This window comes from Ciconia boyciana, chromosome 1 (genome assembly GCF_034638445.1).
Source record: "Ciconia boyciana chromosome 1, ASM3463844v1, whole genome shotgun sequence".
Classification (NCBI taxonomy): Eukaryota; Metazoa; Chordata; class Aves; order Ciconiiformes; family Ciconiidae; genus Ciconia; species Ciconia boyciana.
Window position 1 is genome coordinate 140,656,207 of NC_132934.1, and position 18,200 is coordinate 140,674,406.

Below are 18,200 nucleotides of genomic sequence, written 5' to 3' on the forward strand. Positions count from 1 at the left end.
ACTTGGAGAACAGCTTTTTTTCTATATGTTTTAAAAGAAGAAAAAAGACTAAGTAAATGTGCATGAATTCCATTTTGTAAACCAGACATTCTTTATAATTGTTGTTGACAGCTGTGTAATTCAGCAAGTTAATTTTCTCTGGCTATGAGTGTAGTCCGACTTTGTTAAGCACAAATACACTTTTAAATGTGCGGGCAAATGTGTGAGCCCATAGGTTCTTTCAGCTAGGATTCATCTCACCTAACCTGAACATTAAAACTTAAGTGTGGCGTCTGAGTCAGCTGTGTGTCAACGGAGAGGGAGGTTTTCTCAGGTTATCCTAAGACAGGTAACTTTCATCAGCTTCTGAAGATACATGTCTTTTACCAGTGATTGTGCAGGAAGCCCAAATGAGTAGCTTAAACCAGGTACCTCAAGATAAGCAAGAGGATGAATCTTATCTGTGGTGTGAACTCAAACTTTTATATTCCATTACATTTACATCTGGAATGCTTAGAGAAAAATCCTCAGCTATGCAAGACAAGCAATACCTAAAGCTAGGATTCCTGTTAACTTTTTGTACAATGTTAAACTTCCTGGAGCAAATATCAATAATGTATGAAGAAAAAAAAAAAGGAGGGAGGAGAGGGGGAGGAATAAAAAAAAGTATTAAAAGTGAAATAACTGCATGTCACTATAACAAGTCTAACTGTTATAATTTTTTCGCTTTGAATGTGTGCCTGCTTGTTCTAACAATCTCTACAGCACATTAATGATGTTTTAATTTTTAGATGCATTTTTATACCTGGTTTCATAATACATTAAGAGGATGAAAGTTAAAAATATGTGGTATGTTAGGAATAAATAATAAGCATCAAAAATAAAAGGTGTAATTTTTTTAAGCAGCTTAAAAACTTGAGTATTTTGTGCAGCCAACTTATTTAGTTATGTCTCTGATGTCTTTTATATGCAAGATTGTTTAAATTGCATCTTTCTCACTTATAGATCCACCTAAAACTGTAAGCCTAGTTAAACTCTCCAGGAAAACAGGAAAGATGGAGGGATGTATTTTTTGTGTCAAACTTCTGGGATTAACTTTGCAGCTATATCTTTTGCAAGACAAACAAAAAAACCCTAGTCTGGGCTTAGAAAATGCCAGATGGACTGACAGGGTAAAATGTTAGGAGGCACTGAGAAGAGTCACTGTAATGTAACAGCACAGGTAATAGAAGCCATTAAGTGGATATTCTGTGCCTGCTCAGGATTGTGATAATATGGCTGAGCTGGCTTGAACAGAGTTGCAGAGAGGTGATAGAACAGGTTAGCCGAAGGAAACATGAAGTTTTGTGCTGTTCCTGCCTTCAAAAAGTGAATTCTAGGCTCGCTGAAGCTGGGCTATTATAGATGAAACAAGCAAAATTCTTACTGGGACAAGCAAGTAAATATTATCATCACCAGAATTGTGCAACTGATTATCTTTTCAGTTCAACTAAATACATGTGATAACTTTTTTTAGGCTATTTTCTAAAGCAGAATTGATGTGAACTTTATTCTCACTGGCCATTGTGGGGAGCAAAGGCAGCCTCGGTCACTGAAGTAATGGGATTTGTACTTTACTTGGTAGCAGCATATGAGATAGAAGCTGAATTGCCATGAATTTTGAGAAAATCAGGTTGATGTCAGCTAATAATCTAGAAAGAAGTGGCTCCAGCTACTTACTATTCAGTTTCTTTAAGGACTGACCTATTCTTCAATCTGATAACCATATTTTTTAATCTGATAATTTTCTTCTGTCCTTTTGTATCTTCTGAGGATATTTATTAACATAATCCTTGTGGATTTATTCTACAGCCTCTTAATGTTCTTTAATTAAGAATGGACTTGATGCAGGTGTTGTGTAAGATGTAAGACTGTGGTGACATTTTGTGTTTACAATGTTCTCTGACTAAACTGATCTTTCAGATTATTACAGGCAAATACAGGAAACTGAAAGTTAATGGTCATAATGGCATAAGATGACTCTGACATGCTGAGTCTCTGACAATCTTTTGACGGTTAATAGGCAGATGAGGTTCTATTTTTCAATCAATTTCTACAGTTCTTCCAAAAAATAAGATTCAAATTTGCTTTGGTGGAGAGTAGTGCTGAATGATGACCAAGAATGTTTGAAAAAGTGACTCAAGCAAAGCAGCACTTGTTTCTGGAGATAGATTGAGCTATGCACATGGTTTTGCCAGCAATGATAACTGTGTTAATTCCCAGATCAAGTAATTGACAGGTGTGTCAGTGATGGTTAAGGATGGTGTGGAAGTTGTATGAATATACGATTGGCAAAGGAGTTTTTTGCCTGACAGGCTATATCACAGCCATGGCACTTAATGTACAACAATTCTGAGACATTAGTGGTTGAAGATAGAATTTTCACTATTTCAGTATGGCTGAACTCACTGACAAGCTTCAATCAGGCTGTGGTCAAAATACAGATTTCCTCTACAAAGAGGATATATCAATTTCTAACATGGAATCTTCCGGTAACTATTTGAGAGTTTTTCACAGTCAGATTTATTTTTAGTTCTGAAATAACCTTAGGGAAGGCTACTTTTGATTCAGTGGAGAAAGGAATTAATCCAAGACAATGCTGACAAAATGACAGGGCTGCCACTTGTGCTGCTTTTCTAAATATTTCTGTCAGACTACAGACATTGTTATCTGCAAGAGTAACATACTAGGCTTTCTGTTTCTGCAAATGCAGTACTATGTTGCAGGGAAGTGGGTCGTCAGAAGAATAAAGAGTGAGGTTTACCTACACATGTATAGGTGTGCTTTTGCTTAACATAAACGCAGAATATACACAGAGCCAGAAGAACCTAACTCCAAGTTACACAGCTGCCAACAGTTACTATAATCATGTCAGAGTTATGAAATTAATGCCATTCTTTCATAGCAGTCTCTGTTTTTGGCTCATCATCATCACAAAGCACAGATCCGTAAGAATTGTGTGGTTGTGTATACCTTTCAGATGTTTTCCACTCCTGGGTCATTTTCATGATAACTGGGATTTATTTGTTGCAGCTGCTGTTCAGCCAATACAGAATGTGATATGCAAACTATTTTCCAGTTCAAGTACAGTTGACTGTCTCTTGCAGACATAAGGAGGTAATTTCATAGCTCAGTTGTAGTACCAAATGAAGCCAATCAGAAATCACAAGAAGAGAAGAAAGAAGAACAGTTCAAGTTCCAATGGCAACTCACTCTAAAGTCATGTATATTTTTTTTCTTGAACAGTTCCATTCAACCAGCAGTCTAGTCTGGTTAGCTATTGTTCCCTTGATTCGTGTTGTGTCGTTAACAGCTAAACAGACTTCCTTCCATGTTATCTTTTCTTTTCGTTGCTATTATTGTTTTAATGGTAGGAAACTCTAGTGAGTCCATGCTGGGCTCAGTGAACCTGTAACCCCTGTAATCAGTCAAATAGCTGCAAACTCAGAATGATGCTGTCTATTTGGCTGATTTCAAACATTTGACCTTTGTATTAAGTCCTAAAGGATTGCAACCCAAAAATGCTTTTACCAGGAAGTCAGCAACACAGTTGACAGAGGTTCTGAATTGTGTAAAATTTAGTACTTATAATTTTTCCATGGCCATGCATGTGTCAGTATGTCCAGACTAAAATGACATTATTGATTTGGTGAATGAGGAGTGTCTGCTACCAGAAGGATCTTTGGTACTTTTTAGAGAGCAATAAGATGAGAAGATAGAATTATTTATTGATAGCCAATTACCTGCCAAATTAGGGAGTAGGTTATTAGTTCCACCTCCACTTTTGTAGCTCACTGAAAGGATAACATATCATTGCAGATAACATTTTTAAACAAAGTCTCAGAACAAAAAAGAAGCAAGTGGATCTGAGAGTTATGTTTCCATAGTCTCATTAGAGTCAGGAATAGAATAGAATAGACTATTTCAGTTGGAAGGGACCTACAACGATCATCTAGTCCAACTGCCTGACCAATTCAGGTCTGACCAAGTTAAAGCATTCATGGCAGTTACACCAAGCGGTGGATAGCTCCACCTCTGTCACACTGTCACCTTCACAGCAGCAATGCTGACTTCACTGAAGGAGTGAGAGCAAGTGTAGATAATGAATAGCCCTGTGCTGATGGGCCTGCAACTGTTGTAGCACACCACACTACGTAAAAATTCTTTTTAATCAGTTTGTGACTTAAGTGAACAGACAGCTGCTTCTTGTCCTAAGTGTGATTATTTTTTTTTTTTCTTTGTTGGTTGCTTTTAGTGTTCGGAGGCTGCTGAGGTTTTTACCATAGAATTGCTTTTATGAACTTAAAGGAGTATCATTAAATTGGCTAAAAATCCAATCAACTTGACAAAGCTCTGAGTGGTAATATTAGCTTTTCTTTAATCAAAGAGAGTGATGAATTCTTGAAGAGCTTTAAGTTTGGTCTGATATCACATTCAATGTAGGAACTGTAAATGATTTTGAAAAAGAAGAGCATCTTTTCATACAGAGGCTATATTTATCCTTAAGATTTCTGTTTGTGCACAACTGGACATAAATCATCAAGACATGCATAATGCATGTACACAGTTAATTTAAACAATATATGGAGCACTTTGGTTTCCTTTAGTCTTTTTCTCAGCAGTAAATCTTTTCTTCCAAATACACACTGAATGCTCACGGACAGCTTGTTTTGTGTAACGTTACAGCAAAATGAAGTGGGCTTGAATATGGGTGTCTGATTTTGGTGCCCCAGAGGTCAGATGTCCTCTGTTCTCATGCTGTCAGTGTGAGTAGAAAACTAACTGTATCTGCGCAGTGGTGAATGAAGAGCAACACTGTGGTAGATATATATGAAGATCTTTTTAGAGGGAGTGCTGAAAGTCTGCAAAAAGAGTATGAAGTTGTATTTGGGCTCATAATCTGTGTGCAAGCTATGTGAAGAAAGAGCATGGTGACCAGTATAGTTCTTCCAACAAAAATTTCAGTGCACAGGGCAAAAGTCTGTTGATCAAGACAGCATTCTCTAAAAAAGTCTGTAGCCGTGTTGTTTCTTCTGCAGAATATGCTTCATCTCAGCTGCAAGACTTAGCAAGTATAGCTGTATTAGCATGGGCTACATAGTGTAGATGAGCTTGGAGCGTATCGGGGAAAGAGAAACAAAACGTGCACATACACCAGTGAAGGAAAAGGAAAACAGGATAAAAGAGGTAGTAGATTAATCGAGTAGTCAAACATGATACAAAAAGGAAAACAAAAATGAATATTTTTTTGGACAAGAGTAAGTAGCTCAGATTAAATGAAGAAATAAATAAATTGTCATGAAAATGCCACTGTTTGTTTATTTGAGGCCTTCTCAGCCAGGTAGGAGCTCCTGTAATGTAATTTTGAAGCTTAACTTTCATAAAAGCTACCTTGTAAATTTTAGGATACTAACTTCTTGTCCTATTTACAATGTATGGTTTGGCTTAAGAGAAGGCCTTGGGGAGTTCTGTGCATTTTTTAAGGGCTTTTTGTTACATACCTTATGTTCATCTTTTTAGGGTTGAAACAGACATTAGAAAAGACAGTGGGACTGTCTGTGTAGGCCTGGGCATTTATGTGACCTTGTTCCTACACTCTGTGCTGGCAGTACACAAGCCAGCTGTATTCCTGAAGCCATAAGACTGTAGGACTTTGTCCGTGCTTATAAGACCATCAAACAGTGGATTTTCAGGTTAAGGTACTGGCAGAGCTTAGTGTGTGATTGTCTGCCTGATGGTGTAGTTAGGCCTTCAAATGAATCGACTGCAAGCAGAAATAGGAACACCAGAAATCATTCAACTGGTGAACAGAGGAAACTGAAATTACGGTTCAGTGCTGAAGCGGCATGAATAATCCTTTTCCCTATCTCAGATGTTTGCCCAGTTTGTGATGGAGATCGCTCTCTTTTCTATCTGAAAAGCATTGTTGTATTCTACTATAATGTGTTCATAGAAACTTAACTTTAGGAAATGAGAAAAACAAACAAATGCTTTGTAAGACAAAAGTTTGGTTGGAGACTTATATTAGAAAAAAATAGAAGAGCTTTATATTATCTCCTTATTTGTCTGGAGGCATTCCACAAGGAATAGATCTGAATCTGGAGTTCCAGAAGTTATATAAGTTAAGAACAGTGTTCTGTTCAGTGGTAGACAAACACAAGAAAAGGGATGGTATGAAAATTTGAAAGTATATCAAATAAAATGTAGCAAAAATTTATGTGTTGTTCACTATTCTGAAGTGTTCTGTATGACACCCAGCTCATGTTTGTATAAAGCTAAAAGGAAAATAAAAATTCCCTTTGTTTTCCATCAATTTGAATTAGATCTCAGGATTTATGTCTTGTTAATTTTCACTTCATAATGAATAATGCCATTTGATTGTAAAATGTGATAACTGAAAAATATCATGTAGAAGACAGTGTTGTAATAGCATATAAATAATTAGATAGGGACTGTCATTACATCATTTTAGCGTAGCATTATTTGGTTTCCTGAACTCTTGCTGTACATGTTTGTATTAGTCAATGAAAAGGAAAATGCAACAGTTAGCCCAAGGGTTTTGTTGTTCAGTATAAGTCTTAATTTTAGTTTGTCTGTTGATCCAATGTATTAGTCACCGTGGTTTCAGCTGAATCTAAAGAGAACAAACACCACATTGGCAGTCCAGTGGAGGAGTAATACTTCCTTCTTAAAAAAAAAATAAAAAATTATTTATGTTTTTCTGCAACTTTCAGAACAAAAGTGCTGATCTCTTCCTTTAAAATGCATCTGTGGTCTCAGAAGAAATAACTCCTTTCTGTTGGTTTAGTTAATTTTCTTTTTATTTTCCAAAAGTTGTTAACTTCATTGACATTTGTAATTAATCAGGTTTTTAAGATGCTGACATTTAAAGTTGATCCTTCTTCTTTTCAGCTTACAATTCTTTTCACCTATTTTTATTTCCAATAGTCACCAGTGTTTAACTATTACATTTAGAATATAGTAAGCTTCTGTGTCTGTTCTAAAACTTAGTATTTAAAGAGACAGAGGAAAGAAACAGTATTTACCTTTTTGATTATTTGAAATGAAAGAGTACATTTGGAAATAAAGCATAGCAATGTGGGTTATTTATTCCTGATTTTTTTTATGATTACCTGAAGAATTTATGTTGTACTGCCTAAGATTGTTATTTCATGTGTACCACATTAGGAGTATATCCTTATGCTGGAAGAACAGAGATCCTTATTTCTTTTGATCTTTTTTTTTTTTTTTTTAATCAAAGATGCTAGAAGGAAAAAAAAAAAAGAAAAGAAAAAGAAATAAAAAGAACTTGCTGCACATGGCTAAGCTCTCAGTAGGAGGGGTGGAGGATGGTCCCAGGAAGCCTGGCAGATACATCCCTCTGTGGTGGATGGGCCTCAATCCCTTACATGGTAGCTACAAGTAAGTTAGAAGTTAACGAGTTCACAGGAATTTTCACCATACTTCTTCATAGCCATTGAGTTTTTAATTGGTTGTTTTTGATGTACCTGAAGTCTTCATTTGATTGAAAAATCTATGTAGCTATAGTGGATATAATGACAAAGTATATGCCAGAGGAATTTTCTTACAGATCTTTAAGGCAGTTCCCCACTTCCCATTCTGTTGATGTTTTCTGTAAAAAGAAAAAGCACAGGAAAGATACTAAGAAAGATATTATCTCCCTAATGAAGAATTATATGCTGAATTAGTACAATAATTGTGTCAGTAATTTGATGTGGTGGCAAAGTGCCTAGAGCTATACTGGTGGTAACTGATGCAAACAAAAATGGATTGTGTTGATCTATAGTTTACACAAAGAAATAACAAATCTGTAATGAAAATATTTTTCAACTGCTACTCTCTTGAGCTTGTTAAGTTATGCTAGCTATTCTTCCATATGCAATTTAATTTTTTTCTACACAGCTGATTTTCCCCTTGTATTTTTTTTCTAATCTATCTTGCTATGTTTACACATATGCAAATAATCATTTTTTAAATGGCATATTTTTATTAAAGTGCATTTTCTGAATAATGTAAATCTTTGCTCTCTGGAGCTATTAGGGACAGCTGCATTTTAGCTCCCTTGTAGAGAGGGAAGCCAAAAAGAGAAAGTAAACACACACATGCACACATTTACACACCGAAATCATGACATGTGCTGGGGGAATATAAGAGAGAACCCTGAAGAAATAACCTTTCTGCAACAGTGCTTTTCTGTGGCTGGCTACCTCCAATAGAAACATAGAATAAACATACCCTGTGACAGATGAACTGAAGCTGTGATGCAGTGGGACTGAAGAAAATTAGCTATTTGAAAGGAGCACCACTTTAGAGAAAACTAACTGTATCATAGCAAGGGCATAGAAGATAGGAATAGTCTTCTTACTTGTGTAATCTTCAGACTTCTTTATATTACTACACACACGATACGCTAGCCTTGCTAAACATTGCAGATTATTTAGAATAAATTCCTTTGAATGAATGCATTTTATTTTTAAAAAGACACATTTAGGCTACTGCTTTACATTAAGAGATCTTAGTAGTTCCATTAATGTAATATGGACTTACTTCACATGTTTCAGATGAAGACATAATCTGTATCTGGAATAAAAAGTTAACTTGTATTTAGCATCATATTTCAATGAGAGGACAGAGTAGCATCATTTGGGAAAAAATGCACTTGCTTATTATTAGTATAACCATTTAAGGGGGCATAGGAAAGCTTTTAAATGTGTGATGCATTGATGTTAGAGGAGGAATAACATTCATGTTATTTCTGCCCAACTGGAAATCTAACATCACAGAAGTGCATGTATTTATAGTTTAAAGGCTGTCTTCAAATACAGTCATGGAGCTGGAAATGTCAGTTATTAATTGGTTGATTAGATTCTGTAGAATAGAGAAGAAATCTGTGGAAAGCCACATCTACTGGTCATATTTCCAGATAGAAGGGTTAGTTAATGCACCTATTTACTAATCTGCACACTTTATTATCAGTAGTAATTATAACTTCTCAAAGTTGGGCATATGACTATACTTGGGAAGAATGTATTGCAGACAAGATTGTTTATAGAATTGTCAAAATGGCGTAATGGAGCAGAAAGGATGGATCACATGGGAAATGCAAATCAGAGATGTTGGGGTGGCAAAGGAAAGAATTAAATGGACATTAGAAGTAGGAATATTTTGAGGGAGTAGGGTCCAGACATAAGTATGACAGTGACATTGGGAGGAAGGGAATAAGATTACTTCAGTAGAGCCAGGCATGAAAAGTAGGATAAGAATTTATGCAGTTGGAAGATGAAAACAAAGAATTGTTCTCAAGTTGGTTCAAAGAGCCAAAAGTCAACTGGAGGCTTATCTGCCTGAGACTAATATCCTGTGTCCAGCACAGTTTGGAATCATGCCAAGAAGCAGAGCTGAAATGACTTTACAGATAGGGAGGGATTTTCTTTTGTGACTTGGTAAAGACTGGACATCCACTCTCGTTCACCATTAGACACTGCTAATTGTTTTTTCTGGGAGAGGTAGCCAGCATTTAAAATGCTGCAGTGAAGAAGCATTGAAATGTCTGCACAGGAAACTAAAAACTTGCACCGAATAATGAAGTATGTTTCCCTCTTACACAAGCTACCGTGTTTTCACTGTTTCTGCATTAATCTTCCCTAGAAGAATGGATCGGATTGAAGTTTCTACCCATTAAGCTTGAGGTTTTCATTACTCTGGTTTCACAGCATCAACAGATAAACCTCTGGTATTGACAACTGTGACTGACAGCTCTCCTCCTCTGCCCAGTGTTACTCGCTTTAGTAATTGCAAAAGAGAGAAACTGAGCTCTTTTAGGGGCTGGTTTAAGCCAGTTGGATGCCTGCTTCGGAAATTAAAACTATACCATTCAGTTAGAAGAGCATATTTATTTAACTTGGAATCCCCACCCCCCCCCAGGAGCATAACTCTGTGTATAAAAGAAAATGTTCTCCTGTGTGCTTTTCTCTCACTTACAGAGAGTTTGAAATAATAATAACACATAGCGTTGGAGACATTGCTTAATGAGCTTCTAGTGGGTGTACTTACACAACGATGTTGAACCCATTTTTGGCATATTTTGAGAAAAGCATCATTTGATTACAGAACAGGTATATACCTTGAGGAATGTTCCATGATTTTTGTGTGGGGAAGGCATGTCTCAGATATAGCAAGAATTTTCTTCTACATGAAATGATTGAAATGTGTTGTGGTTTAGCCCCAGTTGGCAGTTAAGTACCACACAGCTGCTCGCTCACCCTTCCCCCCCGCCCCCGCAGTGGGATGGCGGAGAGAATCAGAAGAGCAAAATCAAGAAAACTCGTGGGTTGAGATAAGAACAGTTTAATCATTGGAACAAAAATAATAATAATAATAATAATAATAATAATAATAATAATAATAATAATAAAAAATTGTAATGAGAAGGAAAACAACAAGAGAGTGAGAGAGGAACAAAACTCGGGAAAAAAAATGATACACTTATTACACCACCCGCTAAACAATGCCCAGCCCGTCCCTGAGCAGCGATCGCTACCCCCCGGCCATCTCCCCCCAGTTTCTATACTGAGCATGACATCATATGGCATGGAATAGCCCTTTGGTCAGTTTGGATCAACTATCCTGGCTGTGCCCCCTCCCAACTTCTTGTGTACCTGGCAGAGCATGGGAAGCTGAAAAGTCCTTGACCAGTGTAAACATTACTTAGCAACAACCAAAACATCAGTGTGTTATCAATATTATTCTCATACTAAATCCAAAACACAGCACTATACCAGCTACTAGGAAGAAAATTAACTCTATCCCAGCCGAAACCAGGACAGTTGTTATATTCAGTAAGACAACATTGTTGAAACACTGCTAAATATATTGTAAGTAGGTATAAATATTAATACATATACCTACATATATATATATATAAAATAAAATGTATATATTTGTTTTGCAGGGGTTAATAAGCTGATCCGTCATTTACACAAACACAACATACCCATAGCTGTTGCCACCAGCTCAGCTGAAGTGACATTTCAGATGAAAACAGCCAGACACAAAGAATTCTTTGGTCTTTTTCATCATATTGTGTTGGGAGATGACCCTGAGGTGAAGTGTGGCAAGCCACAGCCTGATGCATTTCTGGTTTGTGCAAAGAGATTTCACCCTCCTGCACCTCCAGAGAAGGTAAGAGGGGGAGGGAACAAATTAAGGGAAAAGTTAGGAATATTCTGTTTGGGCTATATTTGGATTTTTTTTTTAACGTGATAAATACTGAGATTAAGATTTAATATAAACATTATAAAAATCAACAACCTCTGTTTTCAAAGGTGTTTATACTGTTGAAGCAAGAGATTGTTGGAAAGCATCATTTCCCCCCACTACGTATAGTGTTTGTAATGCAGTTTCCTCTGATTTACTACATAGTAGTGTGCAGTAATAGGAAAGTGTAATGATTTTCTGCTCTATGCATAAATCTGCAAACTTAACTTCACTACTCAAAGTTTGGAAGCCGTTATTTAAACATAGATCAGTTTATTTTTAATACATTCATGGCTGATTTACCTCTTAAGTGTCTAAACATTAAAGATACTTCTTTGTAAAGAGTGCATATATTTTTCCGAAGCCATCTCTTTCCTCTTGCGTTCTAAATCTCTGAGATCATAATTCTTGTTTCCTGATTTAAAACCAATCAGTTAGAGCAATCTTTCTCAAATAGTAGAGGTGTTTAGTTTCTCCCTCTGATATATAACTTTCCAAACTTGATTCTGAAATAGAAATCTGTAGGGAGGATATTTGAAAGACAAATTGAGAGTTACTTCAAATATAATGTTTTCGCTTTTATTTTAAATTAAATTGCCTTGCTCCTTAAAATAGTGTTCTCACTTCTTGTCTTACCTGAGTGGAACATAAGTTCTCAAGTTTTCATTACTGCAGAAAAATGCATTACATACTAATTTTTAAGGAACAACTTTAGGTGGATTAGACTGCAATTACTGTTTTCTCAGTAGGATTATTGAGGAAAAAATGGTTACACAAATACATACGAAATGATTAGGTAAGATTCTTCAGCCTTTCATATTTCAAGTTCTCACCCAGAGTCTAAATGGTATTTGCGTTGCCTGGGCATACAAAGTGACATAAGTTTGATGCAATGTGGCATGCTATTAACAGTGTTAACCAAACTGGTTTTGGGTTTTGTTTTTTTGTGTTTTTTTCTGTTGCAAGTTCTCTTGACATTCTGTGTATGTGCATCAACTTCATTTGAAAACTTAGATGTTCAGCAAAGATACACCAAATGTACAGTCATGTTCATGCAGATGGTGGTTATATGGACATGTTAGGTACTTGTGTGAAGTAGGCCTTGTATGTATGGTACATTCCCAATGTTGAAGAATCTGAGCAGCAAGGCTGTAAATCTCACTTTAGAATCAATTAGTTATGGATTTTGAACATGTTAATACTCACTTGAGAGCAAATGTTGGGAAGCAGCCCAAGGTTTTGGAGGGAGTAAAAGAGGAGTTGAAAACAAGCTTAAACCACAGCTTAATGTTGCTTTCTTATAAAATTATTCTGTCCTGCTTAACTATATGTCGTAGGGAACAAAAAATCAGGGTATGTTCCTATAATGTTGTATGGTGTGTTTTTTATGAAACAGGATGAGAGGTGTGTAATGCATACTTTTCAAGTGGATGGAGGTGTGGCTGTAAGCTGTTCTGTAATCCTGAAAGTAAAAGAGCATAAAGTATTGAGAACTTATATAAAGCTGGGTCATAACTGGTATTTTATCTGAAGGAGACGTAAGGAAATTGAATGTCAGCTGTGTTAATGACAAATTAAATTACTATTTCATGTGAGGAGCCTAATAGTAATATCCAGAGGGACAGCTTCCCCAAGGCTCTTAGTTTATTTGGCTCTATTTCAGAAAAGTCACAAGGTGGTAATAATTAAAAAGGACAAAAACATTTAAAAAAACCAAACCAAAACCAAACAACAACCAATAAAACAGTGACACTGTGTTGTAGATGTTTTTATTCATTCAGCAGTAGGTAGCCTTAGCTGTGTTAACAATGAAAACAATATTTGAAGACAATAGTAGCATCTGTATTACACTTAATAATTTTAAACTTTAAAGGTATGTTAGACAAAATTTCAGAGTGTTCATCATAGTTTTGTATAGTTATTTTCTTTAAACTTTCTTTGAAGAAAGGCATAAATGTTTGAACCCATGCTTTTCCTTCATATGAAGTTTAACAGCATTCAGAGTTCCCTTTGTGCAGATAATTTGGCTGAACTTTTTTTGTCACATCTACAAAAGTCACAAATGTCGAAGTGTGGGAATTCAGCACAAGCACAGAACTCCCAAGAAGAAGAACATCAAAACAGTACATGTGAAACTATCTGAAACATTCATGACCAATTGCAGTGTAGTGATGGCATCTGCAGTGTTTAGTCCCAAGCAATGAACTAGTAGAACTACAGGTTTGGATTTCATGCTAAAAATCAGTAACATGCAAGTTTGCAGCAAAATATCAGGAGGTATAGGCAATGTCTGCATAAGCAAGTAATTGGACTCAAGAGAAACAGATTATTAGAGCAGTGTATTTGGTGCTTAGGCCCATTCATCTATGCTATATATAATTTGAATGTTTTCCATTGGATTAGATTTATTCTGATCCCTGGCTGAAAGTTGTATAAGGTTCTTTGGAGCTTTATGTCCACTTAAGCATTGGAGATTGCTTTATATGCACCTTCAGCATCCTGCCAAAGCAACCTAGTACACACCAAAACTACTTAGTAGCAACTGAGATTTGCTTCAAAACTTCACTGCTGCTCTAAGTGAAAAATACAATGTAGCCATAGAAGGCCAAATCCAGAATTTAGCTGTAGCTGCATACCAGCCTGTGGCTGTTGCTGTGCGGGCATACTTCTACAAGCAGGCAGTTCTAAAATGACATAAAACTACATATGATGTCTGCTTTACTATCATTGAAGGATGTCATAATTGTCCATCTGGGAATTTCTTAAATGTTGACCTTTTGTTTTTCAGTCTTTGGTTAACTAGGAACATAATAAGCATAATGATGAAACCATAGCACAGGAATTTCAAACAAGGTACACCCTGAAAATTCAGCCTAGGTCTTACTATCTTGCGATGCATGAAGTTTCATATGAACTTCCAACACTTGCAACAATGCACTGTCATATGAATAATTAATTAAATCAGTCAGGTAGTCAAAATGTGATCTGCAGATTAAATACTAGAAATTTTGACTTTTATTAAAATTCAGTTTGTTTTGTTTTTAAATATATGCCAAATTCTGCTCTCAAATACACAGATACAACTCATAAGAAAACCAGCTGGAGCTGTACATATGTAGAAACAATGTGTGTTTGAATATTGTAGAAATTTCAGGCCACAATGTTCAAAACACTGTGTTCTTTTCCATACATTTTATTTAGTTGAAAAAAAAGTTTCAAAGTTGTTTTTTTTTGGTTTTTTTTTAATTATTTTCCTACCTTTATATGATCATAATTTGGAAACTAAGTTGTTTCATATTTTTCTAGAATTACTTAGTATTTTACTATGTTTCAAATTTTTACAACAGGAATTCCTTTTAGGGGAACCTTTAAAATGTGCTGCAGAGGCAAAATTGGAGTTTCGTTGATGACACTACTGTGAAATTTTATAAATTCAGCTATATATGCCAAGGGATGTCGAAGACAATAAGAAAGGCTTCTATAAGTATATAGGAGACAGAAGGAAGACTAGGGAACATGTGGGCCTGTTGCTGAATGAGATGGGGGCTTGGTTACACAGAACATGAGAAAGGCTGAAGTACTCAATGTAGCAAGTCAGGAATGCCAGGTCCCAGAGACCGGCGGAAGGGCTGGAGCAAGGAAAATGTACCTTTGTTGAAGAGAATCAGGTCAGGGAATACGTAAGCGAACTGGACATGAGTAAGTCCATTGGCCCTGATGGGATGCACCCACGAGTGCTGAGAGAGCTGGCAGATGTTATTGCGAGGCCACTCTCTATAATCTTTGAACAATCATGGCCATTGGGAGAAGTGCCCAAAGACTGGAGGAAAGCAAATGTCATTCCTATCTTGAAGAAGGGCAAGAAGGAGGATCCAGGGAACTACAGGCTGCTCAGCCTCACTTCAATCCCTGGAAAGGTGATGGAGCAACTAATGCTGAAAACCATTTCTGGGCACAGTAAGGACAAGGAAATCATCAGGAGTAGTCATCATGGCTTCACCAAGGGGAAGTCATGCTTGACCAACTTGATACATTTCTACGATGAAATGAGTGGCACAGCAGATGAGGGGAGAGCAGTGGCTGTTGTCCACCGGGACTACAGTAAGGCCTCTGACACTCTCTCCCCTAAGATCCTCATAGAGAAGCTGTTGCTGTATGGGACAGATGAGCAGTGAGGTGGGTTGAAAACTGTCTGAACAGTTGAGCCCAGAGTGTGGTGATCAGCAGTGCAAAGTCTAGTTGGATGCCAGTGACTAGTGGTGTGCCCCAGGGGTCAATACTGGGTCCAGTCCTGTTTACTATCTTCGTTAATGACCTGATTGATGGGGCAGTTTGCTGATGAAGAGAAAAGAATGCTCAGGGGGTTCTTACTAATGTATATAAATACCTGAAGGGAGAGTGTAAAGAAGATGGAGCCAGGCTCTTTTCAGTGGTGCTTAGAGACAGAACCAGAGGTAATGGGCACAAACACAGAAGGCTCTCTCTGAGCACAAGGAAGCACTTTTTTACTGTGAGGGTGACTGAGCACTGGCACAGGTTGCCCAGAGAGGTGGTGGAGTCTTCCATGTTGGAGATGTTCCAAAAGCCATCTGGACATGGTCCTGGGCAAGAGGCTTTAGGTGGCCCTGCTTGAGCAGGGGGCTTGGACCATATGAGCTCCAGAGGTCCCTTCCAACCTCAATCATGCTGTGAGTCAGTGATACACTTCACAGATTTGATCTGGAAAAAAAAGTAAGGAAACAAAAGTGCTTTCGCGAAACAATATTTTTCTGTTCCATTTTGATTTAAAGGGCTCAAATTATTTAAAATCATGCTTTTGGAATTTATAAATATTAGAATATTAATTTTTTGCTTTAAAAGAGTTCATAAAAACCTTGCTGTTTGTGTGTTTCTGTGTGTATTTGTATATAAGATATATATATCAACTATAACTTTTCAATGTTATCTTGAAGCGATTTTTTTTATTATAGTAACAAAAATGTTATGCTACTAAATTTATTTCAAATATGGCTCTAACTCAGAAGGTTTCAGACATTCCCATGCAGACATTTATACTGCATGGGAATACTTCCAATATACTCATGTCATTAAAAACACATGAATTAATTATTTACCTACTTGAGGATGTGGCAGGTCAAGGCTTTTCTCTCCAGTATTTTGGTTGTTTTGCCTATAGCTTTTCTGTAAAATAAAGGACCTTACTAGTAGTGTAATTTAAAAACAAACAAATACCATTTATATCCATTGTTTAAAAAGAGGAAAAGGTTGTAGTAATACAAATGGTCATAACTCTCTTATGAAGAATCTATCATCTGTTCTATTTAAGAAGTTCCAAGTGATATAAATCATCGCCTTAATTTAAAACACTATTTCTTTGCAGTTTCTTCCATTTGTAATTAATTAATTGATCCCATAGTTACGAATAATCTCTACCAAATCTAGTGAGAGCTCATTAAAATTTTTCAGACTGATTAAATGGCATTAGGATTTATAAGTCTCAGTGGACTTTTTATGTCACAGAAAAGAGAAGTTCAAAGAGAAATTTTCTGAGACTTTTTTGCTACAAAAGATGTAGTGAAAGAGTAATAGAGATTCAGAACATTATGACCATTTTGTAATTTTAGTCTATATTGTACAAGGAAAACAGAGGGTGAAGAAGGCTGATTTAGCACTTAATGTGACCATCATTATTGTGAGCTTGTGTAAAAAGGATGCAAAATCTTTTTTATTTCTTATCCCCCCCTCATTTTTTTCCTTTTTCTACTCCCCCCCCCTTCAACTGCACCACTTTTAGTGTATGTATGTAGTGTATGTATTTCACTTACTATGGTTTTCGGATAAACAGTTATTTCATTAGTGATGTTTCTCTTATTCCTTATGTATACCTGGAGGTTGAATTTATCAGGAGTAATTTAAATAAGGTACAGAAATTACAAAGGTATGAACAGCTGTTCTAGGTGGTGTACTGAGCTGTAAATTGGAATCCCTGCTGTTGAAATCACATATTTTAGTCATCATAAATCTGCCCCTTTTCCATTTTATTAATAAATTGACTTGCACTATTTCCTAAATGTTTACAATTCACAAATCAGATATTTTATTTCAGAAATAACAAAAGCATTAAAGTAAAAATACATAGACATTTTTCAACTTAGTTCAAACCTACATCAATGGCTGTCTTTTCAACCTTGGCTCTAGTCTGTCCTTTGAATAGGCCTATGTTCCCAATTTTTCCTCAGCTGAAACAGTCTTCTAAACAGCTGTTCATGGTATAAACCATTCTGATTTACCCATGATCTTTTGTCTTATCTCCTTGGACTCACAATTTTTACCAGTTATTTTAGCATATTGCTAGATATTTGCTTCTCCCAGTGGTATAGCCTGCGATCATAATGGTCATAGTATACCTGACTTTTAAAGTGTTGGCTGCATTCAGTGGAACACATGAGTTTGTAGTAGATCACTGTTGTTCACATACACTGTGGTCTGTACAGAAGCAGATAGAGCACGTGCCAGCGGCCACTTACTGCAGGAAGAGGGATCAGTGTTGCTCCACGACTCTTTCTATCTGCTGGTGCATTTTGAGGTAGAAGGCAGAATTTGGGCTTTCTTTTCGGAAGCCACTTGACTTTCTTGTCTGTACTGATGTAATTACAGTTCATTGATTAATTCAAGTTAGGCAGTTGATGGGTTAGAGCCAATAAAGAATGTCCTGTGTTGTCTGATTTGTTGGTGCCAACTCCTGTGTAGCCAGCCAGTTAGTACACTGACTGAAGGTCTGGAATGTTTGAGTGTTTCTGGTGTGTGTGTTTTCTTGGGCTTTTTCGGAGGCAATTTCCGCACTGCTTGCAAAGAGTGCCCCTTTGGAGTCCCTTATCTACGAGGTTGTGCTCCCTCAGCATTCC

At 36.6% G+C, this 18,200-nt stretch overlaps 1 protein-coding gene across 7 annotated transcripts in view; it reads left to right on the forward strand.

The window, feature by feature from the left end:
- The window catches only part of PUDP (pseudouridine 5'-phosphatase), a 69,428-nt gene that overhangs the window by 24,874 nt on the left and 26,354 nt on the right, over positions 1 to 18,200 (forward strand). For all 7 annotated transcript variants that reach the window (XM_072849535.1, XM_072849529.1, XM_072849531.1 and 4 more), the window contains one exon: positions 10,991 to 11,220. In XM_072849535.1, coding sequence (XP_072705636.1) covers positions 10,991 to 11,220 — 230 coding nt within the window. The remainder of the gene's footprint in view (positions 1 to 10,990; positions 11,221 to 18,200) is intronic.